This window comes from Curcuma longa, chromosome 5 (genome assembly GCF_044706935.1).
Source record: "Curcuma longa cultivar G26 ecotype Majalengka, Jawa Barat chromosome 5, ITB_CL_G26_1.1, whole genome shotgun sequence".
NCBI lineage: Eukaryota > Viridiplantae > Streptophyta > Magnoliopsida > Zingiberales > Zingiberaceae > Curcuma > Curcuma longa.
Genome location: NC_133865.1, coordinates 9349539 through 9373997, shown reverse-complemented (window position 1 = coordinate 9373997; position 24459 = coordinate 9349539). Strand labels below are relative to the sequence as shown.

At 38.6% G+C, this 24459-nt stretch overlaps 3 protein-coding genes and 1 pseudogene across 6 annotated transcripts; all 4 read right to left on the bottom strand.

Annotated features, from left to right (window-relative positions):
- Positions 1-31: 31 nt before the first annotated feature.
- Positions 32-5171, bottom strand: LOC141830104 (sm-like protein LSM7). 2 transcript variants are annotated; one of them, XM_074717592.1, is made up of 6 exons: positions 4965-5171; positions 3576-3647; positions 2893-2974; positions 1819-1890; positions 439-491; positions 32-294 (listed from the first exon to the last, which is right to left on the bottom strand). In XM_074717592.1, the coding sequence occupies exons 2-6, from the start codon at positions 3576-3578 to the stop codon at positions 205-207; spliced, it is 300 nt and encodes a 99-aa protein (XP_074573693.1). In that variant the 5' UTR covers positions 3579-3647; positions 4965-5171; the 3' UTR covers positions 32-204. The 2 variants fall into 2 exon arrangements, with proteins under 2 accessions (XP_074573693.1, XP_074573692.1); XM_074717591.1 differs by having other exon boundaries at positions 4949-5170.
- A 1456-nt stretch (positions 5172-6627) lies between these two features.
- On the bottom strand, positions 6628-10632 carry LOC141829216 (4-coumarate--CoA ligase CCL1-like). Its single transcript, XM_074716631.1, has 5 exons — positions 9578-10632; positions 8758-8956; positions 7527-7740; positions 7295-7397; positions 6628-7028 (listed from the first exon to the last, which is right to left on the bottom strand). Exons 1-5 carry the CDS (start codon positions 10574-10576, stop codon positions 6897-6899), a joined length of 1647 nt encoding a protein of 548 aa, XP_074572732.1. The 5' UTR covers positions 10577-10632; the 3' UTR covers positions 6628-6896.
- A 1773-nt stretch (positions 10633-12405) lies between these two features.
- On the bottom strand, positions 12406-16316 carry LOC141829219 (uncharacterized). Of its 3 annotated transcripts, none has more exons than XM_074716638.1 (6): positions 16203-16316; positions 13653-14760; positions 13460-13510; positions 13253-13348; positions 12918-13076; positions 12406-12721 (listed from the first exon to the last, which is right to left on the bottom strand). In XM_074716638.1, exons 2-6 carry the CDS (start codon positions 14739-14741, stop codon positions 12587-12589), a joined length of 1530 nt encoding a protein of 509 aa, XP_074572739.1. In that variant the 5' UTR covers positions 14742-14760; positions 16203-16316; the 3' UTR covers positions 12406-12586. The 3 variants fall into 3 exon arrangements, with proteins under 3 accessions (XP_074572739.1, XP_074572737.1, XP_074572738.1); XM_074716636.1 differs by having other exon boundaries at positions 13653-14757; positions 16203-16315; XM_074716637.1 differs by lacking the exon at positions 16203-16316 and having other exon boundaries at positions 13653-15278.
- A 525-nt stretch (positions 16317-16841) lies between these two features.
- LOC141829827 (villin-3-like) lies at positions 16842-23236 on the bottom strand (annotated as a pseudogene).
- Positions 23237-24459: the final 1223 nt, after the last annotated feature.

Sequence of the window (24459 nt, the reverse complement as noted above, 5' to 3'; positions counted from 1 at the left end):
AGAAAAATCCAATTGAGAAAATCTCAAAATATCTTGGGAAAGCATTTTGCATATTTTTTTTATCATGTGCAAACAAGAACTCTCCTACGCATGCAAAGCTGATCAAATGGAGGTTTAAGAAATCGATGGAGTAAATGACAAGAGCACAGGCATCGACACCAAGCGACTAGCCATGGTGAGAATCAAAGTGGCTAAAACTTGTATTTAAGCTCCATCTGGCTGGATGAAAGGGTTTTGAATTTCCTCTGTTCCGTCGGTTGGTGACACAAGCATTACAGCAGTTCCCCTACAGATCTGCATACAAATACAAATACACCAATCAACAACCCACCACCCTGTCGGAAATTGTCATTTTTTCCAGAACAAAAACAAATTATTGCAGACAAACAATGTCGTAAACCATCATAATTTTTTTTAAAAAATAAAAAATAAACATACTATAAGGCCAAGACGTCTAGTCTGATCTGTTGTCTTCAGTGGATCATCAGGATCTGCAAGCATTGGATGGAAGTTAAAGAGCAAAGCCTCGTGCAGAATATTGTCGACTTTATTAGCTTATTAAACTAACTAAATCATCATCCAATGCTGAATATGTTGTTAGTACCTAATAGAATTTTGATGTGTGATCAAATAAATCTAAAATTATGTCAAAGTTATGTTTGATAGGTGTATCTAAGTGTACAAGGACTTGGGATAATACACGTGTATCATATGGTGAACCTTGACAGAAGACACAAGCGAGTGAAAAAGATGATACAAGAAAGGAGCCGACAGACTTGGTGCATCCGAGGTACAAGGAACTGCAGAAGAGTACTTCGACAAAGCGAGGACGCACAGGAGCGAGCTGGAAGGGCTCCTCAAACAACAGATGCCTGGATCCATTCTGGACGCCCTAGACTCCAAACATCTAGATCCATTCTGGGCACCCAAATATCCAATCCAGTTCAATGCAACCGTTGCCGAGACAGATCACGATGGAATCCATGTTAGCAGAATCCGAGTGCCCAGATTGCCTCTAGGCATCTAGATTGCAAGAAGTCATCTAAAGCCGTTAGTGGACTGTTGTAGAATAGATTGAGTTTGACAAATCCAACCGCTCAGAAGGCTTCCAAGCGCTCGAAAATACCACGTCAACACAACGATTAGATCAAGATAAAGACTGTAAATAGATTAGAGCTCGAAGAAGAAATAACACACACTCGATTTTAATTGTCTTCTGTTTGTTATAATCTTTGCTCAACTGTTTAAAGAGGGGTCGTTTCCGAAGAAGGAGATCTAAATAGAGTTGTTCATGGCCTTGGACTAACAGCTAGAGGGTTGTAATCAAATAAATTTTGTCTCTTCGCTTTTATGTTATATTTATGTTTTAATATGTCTCCTTGCTAGTTAATTAGTAAGAGAAATAGGTTGATTATTATTGTAAGTCGCTATTTGTCACTCCCCTCTAGCAATCCACAAACCGCTTCCACTGCACCAACATATGTGAGTTCATCCTTTAGGTCCTATAAATTCCTTAGGCACCATGAAGAATAGGACTCACAATTAGCAGCGCGACAATAGTTTGTATGCCTCGATCAAGTGCATGAATTTTAAAATACGCGTTCATAAAGGATGCATAGTGTGGACTGGATGTCTAGGCAATATAAAAATGATAAATTTTTTTAACATTGATGGCATGCTAGAATTGGGTTGAAGTATATGAAGCCATCAAAGGAGAAATTAATAGTATGTAAATTAATAGCAAAAACAATTCAGTTCATCAGGGCAAACACTAATCATAGAAAACTTTTTGTTAACATGTTCATGGAAAGTAGTTACCTCTAAGAAACTCTACAGCTTCATCTAGCACCAAGTTAAGCAGCTGATCGTAGCCTTTTAGAGTCCCCGTCACTGGATCAAGGCATCAAGTGTTAAGCAAATTTATATTGGTTACGAGTGAGTTAGTATGTACCTCGACTGGAAACTCCAGAAATTAAAACAATAAGGAGAATGCGTAAGAAGCTCAAAACTTTATAAGTACCAAATTAGCAGAAATTACATTGAAAAACATGCACTTTATCTTGGATAGCTCACTCAAGATAAGATCATTTCAAAAAATTGAAGTCAAGATTAAGTTTTAAGTTGTAACCTAGTTTACGTAACAATTTAATGTAAAAGCCGTGTTACCTCAACCTAAACATCATTCTAATCCTTGAAGTCTTAGTACAAACCATTAGAACATTTACCCAGAGCCTGCGCAACTGGACTTCACTATTGAGTGTTTCAATCTCTGTTGCTGGAAGACATCGCTTGCGAATAAATCCTCATGAATCATTGTTGAAAGACCTCCCTTGCTCCACTTTTTTATCCTTTTCTTGTTTATTTTTGCCTCGCCAACAAGATCATTGCCATTGTGTAGGCATATCAAACTTTGATAGATTGGGTCGACCAATTTAAGTTATCTGGCCGATCATTTGGGTTGATGAATTTGAAAAATTACATGGTATATGTAAATCCATTTTTTGATACATTATGTTACACAGTATTATCAATTAACTAACATTAACAAAGGTATGGACTTAACAAAGGTATGGATTGTAAATGCACCCTTATATTGTCAAGTCTGCATCCTGCATGTGTTATGGAGTGGCTTAACCACATGATGCATACATATAATTCTTAAAACATAGTGATAAACCATCTTCTTCTTGACTTTTTGATTTTTTTTATTGCTTGCTTCACATATCAACTTGAAACTTCTACACAGTGAACCAGAGACAACTATACCATGTAGATGAGTATCATTGAGTAAACATATCTAGGCACCCGGTAGAAGTTTTGAGGAAAGAACTAAATTCATGTAACAGTTGGAAAGACCAAAGTCTAGCACACATAAAAATTAAAGTAACCAACCTTGTCTTCCTCCTGTTAGCTTGACTTGGACACCCTTGTCAATGAACTTTGCCAAATCTAGAACTGTTTCCTTCCTGCCTGACTAAATAAGTAAACAGAAAACATTAGACGGAGACACAACAACATCAATTCTTTGCAGAAGAGAGGAGAATGATATTTTTCAAAAGGGGAAAATATTGTCATGCATACAATGATATTTTTTTAATCCAATAAAATCTGAGTCATTGGTGCTGCAAGGGCTGCAGAAGCTCTGGCATGGACAAAATGTGGGCTTGCAGAAGAGAGAGGAAAAGAGAAGAGGAAAGGAATCAAGTTGTACCAAGATAAAAATTAAAGATTTAGTCAAAGATGTTGGTTAGGCATTTTGAATGGCCAAACGGGAGGGTTTACTAAACTTTTGAATGAAATTCAATAAAAAAATATGTATAAAAATATAAGACGCCCTATTATGTTGTGTGATTTAAAGCATTCATCCAATACATTTATTTGCACAGAATTAGCTTTAAAAGATGTTTCATTATGTTCGACAACTAGAAATTAAAGAAGCCAAAGAGAAACATGTAACTCATGTTTGGACAACTAGGAAGATGCATATTGTTAACATAGCAAATGATTACCATTGCAGAATTTCATCAACAAAATGATTGGAGAAATGAGCAGCAGCTACAACAAGATATTCTTACCATCTTATACTACAAAATTCCAGCAATCTCAATGAAGATCAACAAGTAACTTGCTGGAAACCACACAACCACCTGGATAAAAGTTAGTAATCTATAGTAAGTTCAACAAGTAAAATTACTAAGCATGGAACCCTAACCCTATTCTAAAGTAAATTGAAGAAGCAACCAAGGGCATCAAATATTTGTAATCAACATGAAGAAAAATAAATAGAAAAAATTTTACTGGTAAATTAAGCACAGAAAAGAAAAAACAGTAAAAGTCCAAGTTATCTCTTTATGATAAAGAGACCGATTTCATTGGTTAGCAATCATGCCTAGTAGAAATGAGAATTGAACTATGGCCCTTAATTATCAGAACTGGACTGGCATCATACTAGCAAAGTCTACCAAATGAATGGCCAATTAGAATGGATTTTATTAAAATGTGTTAAGTAAAAATTGTTATATACAAACATTACTAAAAACATATAATATCTCCTTCAAACATCTAGTTAAAATATTTTTATAAAATCACATTCTGTAACAAAAGAGGCCTAATTCATCGAGTGAAAGTACTTCACTCCCATGCTAGCAAGAGCTACAGCCATATAATTGATTACAATATCATTCCAATCAACCGCAAGTTAAACAACCAGACAACATGTGTGAGTTTCTAAGTTAGGACACAAGGGCAGGAATCAGAAAATAGTGTGACTACCAAACACAGCCTGGACTCAAAGTCACCGACGTGATTTCCTTATGAACAAGGAAATAAAATCATTAACTGTTAATAGTACTGAGATTATGCTACAGGCCAAAGGCTTACATCACCCACAAAAGAACATTCAGTATGTTGTGTTAGGCCTTAAGTCCACTGTGTCCTAATTTAAGGCAACTAGTCTTAACTATTTGTTATCAAAAAGTTTATTAATGCTAGCAACAATAAAGAAGTAAATTCCATACATCAAGAACAGATAATACAGCAAATGACGCGAGCAATGTAACAAAATAAAACCTCAAATAATCCACATGAAATAATAACTAGTGTGATTTCCTAAGCAAAGGCAATAAGATAACACAAGCAGACTGGCAAAATAGTCAACAAGGCAAGTCGAAATTCCCCACAAGAATTGGTAGACCAAACTCAACCCTAAATACACACAAGTTACCAGCACACTAAACAACCTTATAATTCAACTCCCAAGGTACAAACAATGAACTAAATATCCCCCATCTCGCTCACCTGTAATACCGAACACCCAACTCCCTAAGTCCTACCCTACCTTTTTCATTGCGAATTCCGCAACTCGTCGTCCAGTAGGAAACACAAGATCACCAGAAGCAACAACGTTCCTTACACCGGTAACTCACAAGAAAATCCCAAAACTACTCACGTCGCAGTCGTCGAACCTCGTGAACTCGAGCTGCAGCGCTGCTTCTCGAGCAAGCAAGGAGGGCGAGGGGGACTACCGATCACACGGGGGAAGAGGAGCAGCACTAAGGGCTTGCCGCTGCCGGAGATGGTAGGCAGGACGCCCGGCACCCTGAATCACCGGCCTTCTTCGTAAGAGAGCGAGAAAGGAACGGGGGTGAAGTTGCGGGAGAAGGGTTCAACGATCAGCGAACCCTAATCTACTACTCTGCCGATCCAAATTGAACCAAACCGGTTCAAGTTGGATCAACAATGATTCGACCTTATTGATCCCGGATCACTATTGGATCGAGTTAAATAAATGCCTTCTTCTGCAATTAAAGGTGGAATTCATCCTTTAGCGGTCCCAGACATCCCACGACTATTTATAAGATAAATTGAGAAACTATAATTAATCACGATAAATAAATACCTTTAAGACATAGCTGAATTGATTACGATAAAACAGTCTTATAGAAGATGATAAAAATTCGAATCTCAGACATTTTGCAAAAGAAGAGTTGAATAATCATTTGACAGTCAGCGAGTTAGCCGTAGGCCAAATGAACCAAAACAACCTTTATTTTTTTTTATTTAATTATAGAAACTGATAAAAAATAAAAATGTTCAAAAGTAAAACAAAAAAGTATTTTTTTAATTATGCAAGGACATTTATTATCACTATTCAATCACTATTCAATTGTATATTATTATATCTAACTTAAATTCAACTTAAATCCATAAGTGCTATGAACGTTTCATATAATTTTTATTTTTATTTTTTTAGGTGTTATAATGGGCAGCATTGCAGATATATGTAATAATTATAATTTTATAATTACAATATACAATTACGATTTTATAATTACTATAACATATATTTAATTATTTAAAAATATTTACATTGTAGCAATTATAGTTTTATAATAGTTACAATGTTGATTAATCATGTTCATCTATATTCACGCTGTAGTAACTAAAAAATCGTAGTTATTATAATGTAGATTCAACTTATTCATTTAACATTCATGTTGTAGTAGCTATACAATTATAACTACTACAACATATATAATAGATAGCTGTTTTAATATGTCCATCTAATTTTAGAATTTAGATAGGACATTTAGACATAAAATAATAATAAAAATGGTATTAGAGGACAGAGAATATATATTTAACTTGTTCAAAAATATTTATATTATAGCAATTATAATTTTATAATAGTTATAACGTGGATTCAATCCTATTTATCTATTTGACCTACTCATTTAATAGAAATTATAGCTATTACAATATTTATAATTGTTATAATACATCTTAGATGAAGATTTAAATAGAAGATAATAATAAAAATAATGATGAAAGATAGGAGGATAAATGTACAACAATGATGAATGATAATGTTTGCTCTTTTAATTAAAAAGTAAAATGATATATTTTTTAAAGATTTGGAAAAAAAAGAGACTTCTTTTTTGTAACTGTTCAATAATAATTCAATGCAGGAAGCTCAAGATCAACCATATTAGATTTATTTGTCCAATAATAATTCAATGCACGGAGCTGAAGGAAAGAAATCATATTATAGGAACAAATATAAATTAAAAAAATTAGTTACCATAACATTGTTATTAATTACACACAATCATGGTTCTTACTCGATAGGAAACCAACTGATAACAACCTTTTAACTTAGCAAAGTCATATGTCTATCCACATTAACATTACAAACATAATGCCACAAATGTAGAACAAGTAAATTAAAATCTATAGCTGAAGTCCGAGGGCCAACCGGCCCTCCCATCAACAATTAACAACACTATAAACAGCACAGAAAAGAATGACTTGGAAACATGAACTATGTTGAGAATATTACACCACTTCTTGTTCTAGCTCGAGAGTGCTATGGGAAGATACTGACTGTCTCGATATGATCATGGAAATGGACCGATGGGGAATTGCTCAGCTAGCTTCGCTCTTAGATCCTTTCTCAAGATCTTTCCAGTGGAGCCCTTTGGAATGGCTTCTGTGAAGAAAACTTTGTTGATTCTCTTGTAAGAAACCACCTGATCACAGATCAAACTTTGAATTTAGAATGTCAAAGCTTAAGGAAATGAGTTTAAGCATTTCGGTTTCCTCATGATTAACATCAAAATGGTTTTCAGGCTTCAAAAGCTTGGCGAATGCAAAATCTTTCTAGTCTATCAAAATTATGCATAGGCTCTGCTATATTGGATTGGACTAGACATTTAATTTCTCCCATATTTGAAGTTGGTTGTATGAGTTTTGAGACATACATTACTGATTATGAAATCACTGTGCAAGACATTACCTGTCTTGAGATGTACTGCTTGATCTCCTCCTCAGTGATTTTTGATCCATTGGACCGCACAACAAAGGCAACAGGGACTTCCCCAGTAGCTTCATTTTTCATCCTGCAAAATCAAAAGCCAAATACGTTGTACTTATTCATGCATTGCATACTTTTGAGGTTACAGTGAGAATCAGTCAAGGTAATTCACTAGATAATGTAACTGGTGTTGTTTGTGTTGTAAAAGACTCACGGAACTACAGCAGCATCAGAGACGTTTGGGTGTGCAACAAGTAGTGCTTCAAGCTCAGCTGGGGGTACCTGAAAGCCTTTGACCTTGATGATCTCCTTGAGCCTGTCGACGATGAACACCTCATCGTCATCATCCACATAACCTACATCTCCGGTGTGCAGCCATCCATCCTTATCTATGGTGTTCCTTGTGGCCTCTGGATCATTGATGTAGCCTGCAAAAATTACTTCATCAGTAATCTTTTGTTAATTAATTAAAAACCACAGTTCAAACAATTGAGACAACTTGCAAGCCTCGATACTTTCTCGCCGTTTGAGAAGCGCATGTCTAAGAGCCAGTTTGAGAAGGACAAATTTATTTTGCCTTCATCAAAGCTACAAAATGGACAAGCTGCTGACTATGATGTGACCTTGATCTAAGTTATTGTAGAACTCTTGTCAACTAAGACACTACACCAAACAAACATCTTTTAATTGGACATCTGCTATTAAGTCTTTGATGGGAAATAGGAACGGTAGGATTAGGCAAATTCAACAAGTTTTAGTATTGTTATGCTTCAGTGAGCCTAAAACGCATTATGTTATATGGTGAGGAGAATGATACCATCGGTTAACATAATTTGCAACATAGTGCCAGATTTAGAGCACATTTTTAAGAGACCTTAAATTATTTTTGGCTTTATGGCTTTAGCACAAGTCCAAATACAGATTTGCAGCTTCAAGAATGGTAAAAAGGGATTTATGGGACACTAGTAGCTTATGCCTTAAAACTTACAACTTGAGTCCAAAATTTAAAACACAATAAACTTAATGGTAGATTGGGAAAAGAAATTAAACTCAGGCATGATTCGATAAATCTTAGAGATTGGAGCATGATATGGTAAAAACTGAATATAAACAGCATGGCATGATTTACTAAATCGAACTCATTAGATTTGGTTAATCTAAAAAGTTGCCAATAGCATGCATCCTGTTTCTTTTGGATTTTTGGTATTTACTTGCCTTCAATCCCCAAAAGAACCAAATTTTGACAAGAGAAGAAAGTTAAATCATTGCTATCTTCAAAGAATTATAAGTTATTAAAAACTAGGCACTCCAAATTATATAAAATTTGTATACTTCTTTGATGAATCCTGAGACATGATAATCAAGCAAATAATAGATCAATCAACAATGGCAGAATTGAGGATAAAACATTTTGAATTGATTAGGGAGGCATATAGTGTGCTTACCTTTCATAATTTGGGCACCTCTTATGCAGATCTCGCCGCGTTGGTTCCGGCCTAACGCAGCGCCCGTCTCCAGGTCAACTATCTTCATCTCAGCATTCCTCACTACCGTGCCACAGGCACCAGACTTCACCTCGAATGGTGCCTTTGCAAATGCCAGACACATCGACAGCACTGGCCCAGCTTCTGTCATCCCGTAACCCTGTCACATTTGAAGCAAATTAACTTGTTACATCCGGCCTTAGCCTTATGCTGAAGCAAAGCAGGAACTGCACATTGTCAATTACTCCCATTCAAGAATCAAGATGGAGCCACTTCAAATGTCAGAAGCTGTCTCAACTGGAATACCAAAACATAATGGGCTATTTGCTTACTCTTGTTCTATCTACATAAAGAGCATCAACTCTGTTCAACATGGGGAAGTGGGAACAGAAAATTAAATTTGTCACAAAGAAGACTGACACATCGGACGTTACTAGCAAATGCTTTGACACACCTAAATGAATCACTCACACAGAGTCCTCAAATGCCTCGCTCAAATGTATCTATGCCTGATTAGATGAGGCAAGAACACAAGGATTTTTAGAACTGTGTTGGAATGATACCGAAAGATGCATGTGCAGATGGCACTTTGGTATCGATATTAGTTGGAATTCGTGGGATAAAATTTGGCAATGACTTAGTAGGAGAGCAAGGCATCCAAAAAGATGTGTCACATAACTTCCCTTTCTGTCACATAACAACCTACCAAACAGCCGAGAATCAAGGAAACGGCCGTGGCCAAGCGTGCTGTGTGGTCTAGAGGAAGGAGGGAAGGCCTCACCTGGCCCAGCTGAGCATTGGGAAGCTTGGCCATGAATTTGTCCTGAAGCTCCTTGCCCATGGGAGCAGACCCGGACATGACCATCCGTATTGACGAGAGGTCGTAGCTATCGACGAGCGGGTTCTTCACGAACTCCAGTACGATGGGCGGAACAAAGGGCGCAATTGTCACTCTGAAGCGTTGGACCAGCTCAAGGAGCTGCCCGACCTCGAACCGCCGCATGATGAGGATGGAGGCGCCGACGCGGAGGCAGCAAAGGAGGACGGAGTTGAGACAATAGATGTGGAAAAGGGGCAGGACGCAGAGGATGATGTCCTCCGGGTGGAAATACAGATTGGGATTTTCGCCGTCCATCTGCTGGGCCACGCTGGTGATCAGGCTCCGGTGAGTCAGCATCACGCCCTTGGGAAGCCCGGTGGTGCCCGACGAGTAGGGCAGCGTGACCACATCGTCCGGATCGAACTCGACCGCCGGCAGCGCACCGGCGTCCGCCGCGAGGAGGTCGGTGAAGGCGCGGCAGCCTTCCGGGGCGGGGCCGTCGCCGACCGTCACGATAGTGACGCCGCGCTCCGCGGAGAAAGGCCGGATCTTGTCCACGTAGACGGACTCGGTGATGATAAGGCGGGCGCCGGCGCCTTCCGCTTGCTTCCGGATCTCGCCAGGAGTGTAGAAGGGGTTCGCCGTGGTGGCGATGGCTCCGCCAAACGACGCGGCGAGGAACGCGATGACGAATTCAGGCGAGTTGCGGAGGAGGATCATGAACACGTCGCCCCGCCGGATCCCGACGCTGTGAAGCCCCGCCGCAAAGCGGCGTGCGGAGGCTTCCACTTCGGAGTAGGTGAACACAACGCCAGTCGCGCCATCGATGACGCACGGCCGGTCGGCGAATTCGTCCAGTCGCTCGAAGCAGTAAGTGTGGAGCGGGATGTCGTTGGTGATCTCGATGTCCGGAAGCTTGGATCGGAAAATGGTCTCCTCCGGCGGCGCAATCGAAGCCATCCCGATCAGTAGTTCCTCTCCGTTCACTGCTTTCTCCTCTCTCTCTCTCTCTCTCTGCCGTGAAGAGAGAAGAAGAATGGGCGGAGCAGAGGCCATAATATACCGGCGGTGACGCGACCAGGAGTTGGTAAGGAAATCGGCTCGGCTAATCGGCTACAGTCAAGGCTAACTGTTGACTTTCGAAATGAATCAAGCCGTTGCGGTCGCGCCACGTGGGCAGGAGTTGAGCGGCTCGCTTATCTTGATGACCGGTCTTACCTACTTCTTGACCGGGCCAAACCGGCTCAATTCGCCCTGTCGGTCGAGCCGCGGCTCGGTTTGGTTTAATGACGAGGCGCACGTGACGGAGAGGTTGACATGGTTTTGCGACGTTGCGGTCTCACCTAACGCCGCAGTGACAGCGGAAAAGCGTCTCCCGTACTGCGTTGACTCATAGTACCGTCGATGGTTGATCTGACGGTCACTTTTTTGCTGTAGGATAGGAAAATTTCATTCCGCCCCGATAGAAACATCAATTTACTCTCAATAATTCAATAAATTACATTTTACTCCCTGATGAATTTATATATTTTATTTTTATAATTAATAATTTTATTTTAAAACTCTGATCATGCAAATTAAAAAAGACATGAATGGCAGCCAAGTCAACTGAAGAAGATGAAGTATTGGGTTGGAAATATTCCAATATCGCAGCCCAACTCAATAGGTGATTTGGAAATTTAACATTGTTTAAGTAGATCATTAACTTCTCAGTATGAAAATTTCAGCTTCCTCCTCAACATGATGCCATGATCTTGAGTTGACTTCTTCTCCAGGCAAAAGTCAACCCTAGCACCAATGGTAACATGATGGCCTTGCAAGCAATTGAATGTCATTGGATCTAATGATGGAGCAGAAACTCTAATTTGAACAATTATTAGAACCATCTTTCACTGGAAAAATTTGGCAATATAGCATTGAAAATATATTATTTTGATGTGAAACAAAAGAATGCTTCAAAGTATGTTATCAGAAGTTTAAACAAAATTCTGTTGAGTTGACAGGATTGTAAATACTAAATTCGAATTATCATAAAAAAATATTATAAGTGAAAATTTTTTAAATTTAGTAGAGTAAAGACAGAATATATGATATTTAAATTTAATAATATTAGACATAATAATAATTATTAATATGAGAGAATGACGAATTGTGAGAACTTGAACTATTTAAAATCATTTTTGTGATTATCAATAATAAAATAAAATAAAATTTATTTAAATATAAATAATAATATAATAAGGGATAAAATTCAATAATGTTATTAGATAAAGTATGATTGTTGTTTTATTTATTAAACTTATTTATTGAAAATCTTAGCTTAAGATGTTTATCAAGCTAGAGACATTATCATTTTCTTATCTCTTTGTTTCTTTCAAAGAACTTTGAAGTTTTCATGTCAAATTGTTGTATGTTTGATTTTCTCTCTTTTCAGACTTGTTTGGCAAAATGGAGGCTTGGTTAAATTTCTTTATTAACCTGTTTGGTCATACTTGAGCTTCTATATTTAAATATATTTTATTTTATTTTATCATTACTGATTAAAATGTTTTAAATAAATAACTTTGTATTAAAAACATCATCATGCTGAGCCACTACAATCTTATTGAGAAAGCAGAAACAATGCTATTTGATGATTGATAAAGAGCTGCAAAGCAAAAGAAACTACAATGGTTTTAATTTTAACAAGAAGATTACTTTGTATTAAAAACATCATCATGCTGAGCCACTACAATCTTATTGAGAAGGCAGAAACAATGCTACTTGATGATTGATAAAGAGCTGCAAAGCAAAAGAAACTACAATGGTTTTAATTTTAACAAGAAAATTCCCACATCAAGAGACATTTATGTATGTTTATGTTTATTGTGGTCTAAAAGAATGTTATCTACAACTTGATGGGAACTTCAATTAATACTAGAAATATCAAATATCCTTCTATTGGGTGTAGTAAACAACTAGGAATCATGTTCAAGGAGTAGGAGTAACAGAGGCTTTACAGATGGGGCACCAATTCTTTAACCGAAGCCACTGGTTGATGCATCGAATATGGTAGAAATGCTCGCAAACCAACGTGCCAATCTCATCCTCAGCAACCCATTCTTCCTGAAGAAATTCAAAGATTCCATACTTCAAAAAGTAGTAAAACAGGAAGCTGATTGTCGATACACGTTGTAGAAGTTAACTGAGCTGGAAATTAGAAAATTTCGGGAGGCAAAACCGCTGTTGAGAGTGTGTATTCAGCGTGAAGTAATCAGTTTTACGACGGATTCTGCTGAAACATATGTTTAACTGAGTATACCTGGCATATGCTGCATTTGGCATCACCTTCATCAGAGCGAGAGAAGCCAGAGATCGGAGAAGCAGACACATAATTGCTTCTCTTCAAGCATTTAGACAAAGCTTCCTCTGTGAGGGCTGTGCTCACTGTGCCCATTTCCTCGCCCAGCGCTAACAATTCCTGTTTGAGGAATAAAAATTCCTGAGACATATTCAGCTGGAATCACTGCATTAATAAATTTTAGAAGACTGGAATGCATATCAAGGCATCGATCGGCTTTTTGTTGATTGTAGTTGAGTGAGCATTAAAATTTATCAGTAGTTTATGACACTGTAAACTTAAAAGATAGAAGAAACCTCATATGTCATGTCATCGATATCCATCCTCATGTCACTGTATTGGTCGTTGATCAGGCCATCCAAAAATAGACGATTCTCAAGAAATGACAGTCGCTGCAAGGTCAACAAATTGTGTTAATTGTATCTTAATACAGAATGGAAATAAAAAGGATTTCTCAGTAGTTCAGTGTTAATAAATTGTCAAATGTGCAGAATGCAGACAACCTCCTCATACGTCAATCCTTCGTGTTCAATCTGCTCAAGTTCCACTAGCACCTGCATGGAGCCAAAATGAAATCTAAGAAAACTCGAGGGAATTCTGATGACAAAGAGCGATCAGAGGCAATTCTCCGCTTGTAAGACATGTAGGCATAAGATTAGAATGAATAACTATTACAATAATAGAAGTTACCGGTACCTCAGCAATACTTCTATTTAAGTGTGGATAACCATCATTATTTTCTGAAAAAACATCGAATAGAGACATGGCATCTCTTGATGATCTTGATGAACTTCGATGAACACTTTCTAGTTCACCTACTGGATCTGGCAGCAAGTTGAACTCGTCTACTTGTCCTAAGGGCCTTGTTCTAGGAGTGCCACTAGTTGCCTGCCTTGTTCTAACTGAGACAACACCCGTACCGGTTGATTGGCTTCTGGATCTTCTTGGGTTTTGATTAGAAGCTAAATTGTGCGGAAGACACCTACTTAGATCTAAAGTAACTCTGCGTGAAGAAACTGAATTTGTTGCATTAATGGATGAATTAATGCTTTTGCCTCTGGAAGATGGGCTTCGACTTCTAAAGGATCTCTTCCTTAAGTCGTTTTCTGCCCTTCCATCTGCAGAATCAGCAGATCTAAAATTTGACAGGGAAAGGTCAGATGCATCTGCTTGTCTAAGATCATTCCCATAACCCTCAGACCTGGATGACACATCTCGTTCAATGTGTGCACGAGCCATGGGATTGTTTCCAGATGTATTTGAATTTTCTTTGAAGTGAGATTTGGGCTGCCCAGCTACTTCTTTAGATGCTCTAGAACTCAATTTTGATCTCACTTCCTGGGTTGCATTTTCTGATAAGCCCCGAACCTTTGCAGGTTCAACTGTTGGTCTTAATGCTACAGACTTTGGTTTTTCTTTCTTCCCAAAACTTCCACCGGAATCTGCATATTTTGTGTCCACAGATCTGCTACTGCACTTGCGTCTGTTGCCATTGGCTTGTCTATTACTACTTTCCGCAACATCTTCTTCATCCAATCTGTGTTTCAATCTGGGCTCTCTAAAACCAACAGAGGATGATGACTTAGATGAGCTTGAGCGAAAGGAATTTTTGTCGTCTTCTCCTACCTGGGTGCCATGAACAGCATAGTGACTAGCGCAACATCCTAACCGGTTACAATACCGGATGCTTCTATCATGGAACTTCTGTTCCCTAAAAGTTATGCTGCATCCACCTTTTCTAATTATTATTCCACTAGCAGTCTTTCTGCCCATCGAGCCCTCCATAGTATTGTATAAACACCTACTTGAGAAAAGATGAATAGCAAATTTGAATTCTTCAACAAGAGAAAGCTTCTTTTTCTAAAGAAGATGAAAACGACAACCAAGAGAGACTAACCTAGAAAACAAACATATAATTTCAGTCAGCTCCTGTTTCTAAGTTGTGATTGAAATAAAAATAGCAAATAGCGGGTAATGCTAGGATAGAAACTAAAAGCAAATAGAGAACTTATTTCCACTCTTTTAAGTTTTCCAATTTCATTTAATCTATCATTTCCCGTATAGCACCATCCACAGAATGCACAAACTCTTAGATTTTGTAACTGATACAGTGCATCATTGGTACTGTGGAGACACTATATGAAATAAAGTCCATGGTTGGACTAATTCATCTTATCCTCTATGATATACTATATCCTCAAGGCAGTAATTGTTACTAAAAATTCTTAGCATGACATTAGAATGAAGAATCTAAAAGTTTAGAAATGAAGAAAAAAACTACCGATACATATGTAACAATATCAGTGTTATTGTCTTCTTACAAAGTGTAGTTGCCATTATGATGACTTAGAGTATCAATGAATCTAACTAAGCTAGCTCTCAACCGATCGCTACGATGAAAAAATAGAAAAGGCAGGGCTTTGACCATTTTCAGAGATATTATAAGGAAATATAGAGCTCTAATTTGTTGTTATTATGCCACTTAAAAGGGAACTCTAAAGATACACAAGTTTGCGAAACTACTGAAAATCAATTTTCTAACTCTTATGTCTGAGATAATATGTCAAGAGTATGCTAAATCACTTCCTAATGGATAAAAATAACTCAACTGAAAAAACATACCGAGATTACTGCCATGAAATCAAAACATGGCTGACTTTGTCCATTGAAAGCCATACAGAAAGCAGAGATCGTCATTAATTACACAAATTGGAGGCTCCATGGCTAACATCAAAGTATCAAACTAAAGAATAATGGAAACAAAAAAGGCGAGGCAATGAAAGAACATCGCAAGTAGGTGCTCTGAACACCAAAATGTTCTCTTTTCAATAAGAAAATGAAGAAGGAAATAGTTGCTTTTTGCTATCTTACTCAAGTGCAATAAAACAACTTCATCCTCTATCTAATCAAATTCTCCTACAACCAACGAACACAAAACATATCATGTGGGATTCACCAAACCCACCAGAAAAATCAACAAGAAATCGCACGATAATCAAAAATCCAAATCAAATCACGCTTCAGAACAAAGCAATTCACCGAAGACCAGTTACCTTTCGTGGAAAGCAAGACTCTTGGTGCAAACATAAACCAGAAACAACAAAATCATAGATTTAAGCCGAGAAGACGCCCGAAAACCAACCAATTTCAGAACTTTCTCTTTTCATAGGGATCAAGATCGAAACTTTGAAGCCATAACTCGATCAATAGGGAGGGAGGGGATAAGGGAGAGACAGAGAGGCGTACCTTGTTTTGCTTCCCGGAACTTCGAAGGAGAGGCGATGAGGAAGGCGGCGGCGGCGGAAGGAGAGGTTTTAATATACCCAATCGGATGCCATCGGATTGGCACGGTCGCGATGGAGCAGCGAGTCAAAGCAACGAACGCCTTCCCAGTTCCGGCCCAGAGGGTCGATCTGAGCCGTTGGGTGGGGGCTCAGGCGCGCGAAGGAAGCATCGGACGGCAAAGGAGGCCTTTGGGTCATGATGGGCCCTCGTTCACTTCGAAATTTCTATTTCCTTTTCAAAATAATAAAATAAAATCATGAGAAATTTAAATAATAGTGCGATGGAATTATAAATCAATGTAAAACATAATATAATAAATATATGAATGAGCCGATACTGTGCATGGGCACAGGGATCTGTGATGAAAGTTGGTGGCCGGCCAGGAAAGATTTGTTTGTTTATGATTTCTTGAAAGGAGAGGCCCCATTTGGATGGATCAGTTGTCAGTTGTGTTTGTTAAGTACACGGAACAATAATAAGTTAATGGTGGGTGGATGAAGCATGCATCGACATCATCATGTGGATCACTTCTTGCTTGTCCGGCTTGCCAAGTGGATGATGGCAGGGAGTTGGAATGTTGGACTGTGAGTGCTTTTACGCTCAGCTGTACAAAATTCCTTCCCTCGATTCTAGAAACACTAATACAAACCTTTCGTACGTTTGGAAACGATAGGTGATTATAATTTGTGGGATGGGGACAGACTGAATCTGAAGTGAAGTGAGTCTCTGGTAATTTGTAATTTGTCTCAAAAGAGCTGAAGTGCTATTTTGCTTCCATTTGGCCAACTTGTAGAAACTTTCTTTTGTCATGCCAAACTTTGCTCTAAACTCCGCAGATGATAAGTACGTCTGCGATAAGGACCAGGTGGTTTATATCTTAAAAGATTTCAAAACTAGATGAGACTGACGAAAGAACAAGGGTGGAACGAAAGTAGTCTTCAGGCGTTCATAGGTGTTCTGGCCAAATACTGCCGACAGTCAATCCATCAATTAAGAAAATGTCACCTCAATCTTAGTGGGTTCTGGTAGGACGAAGACTTGAAAGATCAACACGAACGAATGGGTTAGCGGGTGCTGAAAAGTCCTGGCAGGTCACTCCGACACTCAAGTCAATTCCCAACAAAGGTTAAAGCAAGAAGAAGAAGAAAAAGCAGTAGTAGTCTTAGTATGCAAGAGTCAAGAGAGCAAGCTTGTACCCACATGAGAATTGATATACCTGCGAGGAAGAACATTCTTTCTGTCAGGGGAGCAGACTATAGTAATATCTGGGGGAACAAAACTTGGATCTTGCTGACATCTACGTCGGTAGAGTGGCATCTAGGAGACAGAGGCGATACGCTCTATAACTGCTCTGCGGCTTGATTCTGTACGTCACCTTTGTCATTTAATTGTAAGTGGAAAGTTGGCAGCATTGACGAGGCGAGGCGTGGAGGCGTAGTCATAGCCCTTCCCCTGTACAGCAGTTTACATGCTTGGTTGTCTGTAGTTTATTTGTCTGTTAGCCAAGAGACTTGAGCCCAGGTTGATGCCGGAGTGGGATGAAATGCTCGAGACCGACGATAGCCGGGATTATCCAGGTAAGTTGAGTAAACTAGATGGACGAGCAGACCGGATAGACTGAGTAGTCTGAGTGAGCTGAGCGACCTGGGTGCTGACGTCGGAGTGAGGCAGGATACTCGGGACCGACTGTAGCTGGGATTACCCAGGAAAACGGAATGGATGACCGAGCAGGCCGGGTAGACTAAGTAGTCTGAGTAAATTAAACTGAGTGAATTGAGTAAGCTCAGTAGACCGAACACTGGGTGACCTAAGTGCTGACGACGGAGTAAAGCGGGATACCCGAGACCAACTGTAGCTAGGATTATTCGGGTAAACGGAATGAATGATCGAGCAGGCCAAGTAGACTAAGTAGTCTGAGTAAACTGAGTGAATCGAGTAAGCTAAGCAAGCCTAAGTAGGTCGACCACCGGATAGACCCGGGTAAATTGAGTACAGTGTAGACCGAATACATCGAGCGCCACGAGACTAGAGCACGGTGATTAATAAGTATAGCAGGTGAACTAATTGCTGTCTAACCCGGGAGGGTTACACAGGCTACGTGAACCGGATAGACAGGGTTTGCTAAACATGCAGAATGGGCCGCGTAAGGGACGACTAGGCTTCGGTCCATAAGGTAATGTTGACCATGAATCCGTGGACTGATCAAGTTGGATCATCTATTGACTTACCCTGCCACATCAGACCCGGACAAGACTTACCACGATAGGGGAAAATGGGCAGCCCTTCTTCGTCTTCAGCTTCGCCTTCCTTTGAATCTTTGGTGGGAGTCTCAATTTGGCTGCTCACTGGCGCAATGCTTCCCTTGGGATTCACCTCTAGTTTTGGTTTTGTTGTTCTCAGGGCTCACTTTAGCAAGAGAAATGCAAAAAAGGTTTGATTTTGAAAAGCACAATGCATGCTTGGACCATCAAAGATTGAAAAGAAATGCACCCGCATACCTTTCAATGACTCTGGTATTATTGAGTTGGGAATTATCATTTCCTTTGGGCGTTCGAATGAAGCCGATAGGCTAGAAATTGCAGGTGCCTTGGCAGAATCGAGTGACACGGGTTTTGGAGAAGGTTTTCTTTGTGCTGGAGGAGGAGTTGAAAGATTCCTGGAATTTGGATTCTCAAAATTGGCAGCCAGCGCATTGAAAGCAGGAGATCTTCCTCTAACCCTTACACGTTCTGGGCTGAAGGACATTCTTCTTGAGGAGCGCTGAGATTTGTCAGGCACAGTGGACCTCCCAGCATGAGATGTTGGAGTGCGTCGCTTAGGCTTAAGATAGAAAGACAATACACATGAGTTTTCACAATAATGAAAAATTAAAAGACCATCAATTAAACACTAATCTCAAACTAGGCATGCTGATCCTCACCTTGACCTAGGACAAATACACATTTCGACTTTTGAAAGTATTCTAAAGATTTTGAGACGAAGTTGAAATGTACTACTGATTCAAGGGGAATGAGTTCTGATGTAGGGAGTTGACATAAAATAATCAATGATCTGAGGTGTAAGTATCTTGATCAACTTTTTATAAGAAAAATGTATTTTGGATGGCTTAGTTTACTTATTTGTATTATGCACCAGAAAACCATTAGCTAGGGTAAGGAAATTACCTCTGATGGTTTAGCACCATTCTTTACGACTGCCAGCTTCCTCTGAAATGAATTACCATGCATCTGCAACCAAACAAAGGTCGAGACGTTCCTATTAGTACTACCTCTGGTCTGAGCCACACTATAAATCATAGTGATTTATGAGGAGCTTACTGCTGATTTTGCATAGTCCCAGTTGAAGAAGATAGTGAAAAATGGTGGCTCACATCCTTCCGTAATTATATACAGTGGTAGGTCTAGTGAAAGATTTTCCATAAGAACAACTTTTTCTATAAATGTCTGCAATCAGGTAAAAAAAGAAAGAAATAGAAAAGAAAAAAAATCTTGATGAGAAACAACTATGCAGGGTATCTGCAATCAGGTAAAGGAGAAAGTAAAAACAAAAGTGAACAAAAATACAATGAGGAAAAAAAAAATCCTGATGAGAAACAACCATGCAGGATATCCGTTGCAACAGGCAAGTGAGAAAGCAGTTTAAAAAAAAAGATCTCATACCACCGCAATGCTTAAAGCTTGCTGCCGGATTTTAGGGTCCAGGTGCTGGCCAACCCAAACATGTAAGTCCGAATCACAGTCCAGAATGAGCATCTCCTCAGTCATCAAATCATCTTGGGTGAAGTTGAATATCTCCGTAACCTGCCGCCACAATGCAAACATATTTTAGCAGTTTCATTCTGTGTTCATTTAGAGCCATTTTCAAGAAGGATAGTAATTCAGAATGTCTACCTTCAGATTACCGTTGTTTCCCCAACATAAATACAGCATAAGTCGGTTTCAGGTCAGAACAACTGAACTTTGGAACATCTGCCGAACCACAGAAAACAACTACCTCATAATTGAATAATGTTTTAAAAATTTGAAGTTGGAGAAGCAAAACTCTTCTGCAACTCTGCTGCATTGTAACCAACTCAGCTATGCCTCGGGGGCAGGAGAAGCAAAACTCACTTCTGCTGCGAACTAGCAGCTTTCCTTTGAGCAAGGGATGTACTTCGACCCATCCATAAATATATTTCAACACCACAATCTAAAAGGTAACACTTGTAAGTGTCTAACAATTTCCTTGTCCATGATTCAGCTTCAACTGGCAAAGATTGTCCTTTGTGAGCACTGGAGGGCACACAAGGTTTCCACATCAGGAACCATTAACAACTCATACAAGCTGTAAGATTATTCTCATGTCAATTTACCATAATAACTTCATATAAGAAGAATATGCCTTCCTGTCACCTTCAGAAGCTACCTTCCTGGGTAGGGGAGCAAAACCTCCAAAATAACCTCAAAATTCTCCAGCATCAGCATCGGCCATCAACTTCCCATCCTCTACCGAAAAAGAATTAGTGAGCAAATTAGCCATTGCTAGCACATCTATGCATCAGAACATATGAATACCATCTTACCCACAGATGCGACCTCACACTTTCCTTCATGGTAAGTATCTTTAAGGTATTGCACGACTTCAAGAGCCTTAGCCCTTTCTTGAATTGAAGAATTTGATCCATTAAATTGGAATACCTTGGACTTGGTATCCAAGATGAATATGTCATCATGATTGAGAGATGACCGAGCAAAATGCACCTGGTTACAATAGCAAAAGCAAAACGAAATAAAACAGCAATAAACTCAAAAGAAAATGTATAACTAGGATATAAATCTAGAAGATCAACTTGCCTCCTTCACATTAACAACATGCTTTCCACTGCAAACAAATAAACGTGTCACATGCTCATGTGCATTGATTTCTGTATGCTTAAACCCAGATAAAATTCCTCCTTGATGTGGTATTATACAAGGTCTAAAATAAGAAAGGAATTTCTCTGTCTCATGACCCTGTACTTCACGATGTTGAACAGCACGTCCTCCAAGAGAGCTGCATCAAGCTCAACTGTTTTGATTGCAGCAGTCCCAGCTTCATCCTATTTGTAAAAATAATAACATTTTTTTTAATAACCTTCACCAAACTGTTCTTCAAACAAATAACTGAAGAACATGGCTATAGTGTCACTTCCAACTAACCTGGCTAGTATCTTTACCAAGCCAATAGTGAATATCATGCTGAAGAGAACCATTTTTAAGTACAGTTGGCTGACCAGGTAAAAAAAGTAGCTTTGTGAATGATTATGCACATGCAAAATATAGAGAAAAAGCCATCAACTGTCCAAGGATATAAAAATGCAGGCCTTTGTAACTAACTTTTCTGTAGAAGTATATTAATTATTAACAGTAAAGAAGGCATCTTCCACAAGGAAGTATAATTAGGTACCTTCAAAATCACATATGAATCTCCACTGAAAAATTTTTGATGAGAGGAACTTTCCACAAGGACTGGGCAAAAATTTTTATCCTCCATATCTCTAATCCACTGTGGGTTGTTAAGGAATATCTGACCTGTTTACACCATGATATTCATAAGTTGACCTCCCTGTTGGTAGGACTTAGGCATCTTGATTGTTGAGCCCCTTTCTTAACACAACAATCTATTTGCAAATACTAAAACAACAAGAAGCAACAGAATGTACATAGCTGGTTATGTTTTGCATAGATTCATCATCCCCAAATTACACATTTTTGTTGATAACTAAATAAAAATTCATAACTAACTTTGTCAAAAATAAACTATATAGGTTCAATTATTTCAAAACAAATATGATTAACAAAGAGGCATGACATGGATACTCCTTTTGCCCGGCTCCTTGGAAAGCTGGATCCACATCTTTCAATGACACTGCCATCCTTGAAGGACCAAGTTTCAATGTTTATAGCTACAAGAAGCAAAATTCTGCATGATTACACGCACAGGTAATTGAAAAATAATTTACTTTATATCTGAATGGGCATACAAAATAACAACTGATCTACACAAAACTGTAATGCTCATTTTTTATATAGAAACTATCACATTTTGGGGATCACATGTTGATTGTAATATTTGTCTTGGACGTCTTTGGATGTTCCATTAAACTGATGATTAACACAAACAGTAAGAGGCAATTGCCTAATCATGATAAGCAATAGTTGATTACAATGAGAACTCTCATGAAACCACTTACAAGGGTGTGATGAGGTAAACACTTATAGAAGTGTAAATGAAGCACCTTCAGCTTATAAGAACATCTTGAACCTCAGCAAAGGTCATGGCACCAAAAGGTTTCTTATTAGGAGAATTGATATTAAGGTCCAAATAAGTATAATATTAAGGCCACTCCGCTATATCAGTCACTCCACAGGACTAGAACCAAAAGACCACAACCTCAGAACACAAGCTGCTAGTCTTGGCAGTATCTTTTATTATATTTATTCCATATGCAATAATAAAAAAATGCAGTCCAAAATAATGATAGGAATGCGATAACCAAAGGAGCGACCTAAAGAATCACAATTACACGAGATCTAAATATATCCGATGGAGAAAAATGCGCAAAACTTTTGAATCAACTTGCTAGTGAACTCCATCAGATATACAAGGAGAGTCGATGTTGATCTGTGCCGTCCAAAACCTTAGCGATTTAATATCAAATCCATGGATCTTTAGGATCAGCAAAACTTCTCGATCACAAATTCCTGAACGATTAATTGCAATTTTTCTGAAAACACAAGTACTTCAAAAAAAAAAACTAGATCGGCCACCGTGCCGGAGAAGTCAACTCGACGACTACCAAGGTAACATCACGAATCTCTATATAGACATTTTTTAACAAGAAAAAGAAAAAGAAAAACACAAGAATGGTGATGAACAGATCAAATTGAATTAGAAATCCTACCCGAGGTAACTCAAATCACGCGGCAGCTGCTTCCAATTCGGGTAGAGGGACGCAGGAAGACGGCGAAGGCAAGTCGATCGATCGATCGCGGCGACGACGCGAGATGAGACAGATCGGTCAGTTGATCATCAGGCAGAGATCAGAGAAGGCGAGTGACGGTGGAGGCGAAGGGGCAGATTGACGCGCCGTAACAATTAAATTTAATCCAATTATTAAACTTTTTTTTCCCTTCAATTAACACGAAGGCGCGCTTTTTGAGCGCGAAGAGGAGGCGACGGTCACCGTCCATCGTGGTGACAAAAAGACACAGGCTACTCACATATACCCGCACTGGGACCCAGCATATCGGCCAATCACCAAAGTGGCCGTCCCCCAAGTCGATACATAAAGGCGCTGCCAAAGGTGGGCCCCATGACTCCCCGACAAGGAAACGATGTCAGATGCTAACGTGCCGCATTAGGATTGGTCGGGGGACCACCAGGACTTTATTTTACGAGCCGTTCCAAGCGAATCGACGTGACGGGCCAGACCGGTCCGGCCCAGTTTGTGTATGATAAAGATATAATTGAATATATAAATATTTTTATTAATATTTGATAATATTTACTAATGATAGTTTACTTGACAAATAAATACTAACACGAGTCACAAATCATGAACACAAAACATGTTTTAAAATATTTTAAATTCACAAGTGGCAATTATATAATTCATATCAAATTTTAGCAATATTAGTTAATTAATTATTAAATTTTCTAATATTTTTGGATTGCTCGTTCAAAGTGTATTGGTTCTAGATTGCAATGGCAAGTGGATTTTTCCACGTGAAATTTGTAGATATAATTTAATATTTGCTCATAAGTTCATGATTAATAATTTCTCGATTCCACTTTAGTTGATGTCATGCTTAAGATTCAAAAAGTCAACCAAACTGTGTACAATTTTAATAATTATTTTTGAATTTATGTTTATTTATTTTATGTTAGGTTAAACTTTATTATTTCTCTCTTTTTCCATGTATTTTAATTTATTTTTAAAAAAATAAAATGTTTTTTTATATTATCATTTAACTTGAAACACACGATAACTCAAGTTTTCAACTTTCCCATCCACTTGACTAATTCCCGTTCCAATAGACGTGCCTCGAATTTGATCCGTTGACAAAAGCAACCCGAGTTGACCTCGTTGGATCCGTCGACCGAGAACGAACAAAATCTTAATATTCCAATTTCAAACCAACTCCATTTATTTTCTTAAAAAAGGGGGGAGGCGTCGACGATCGAACGGACCAGATTT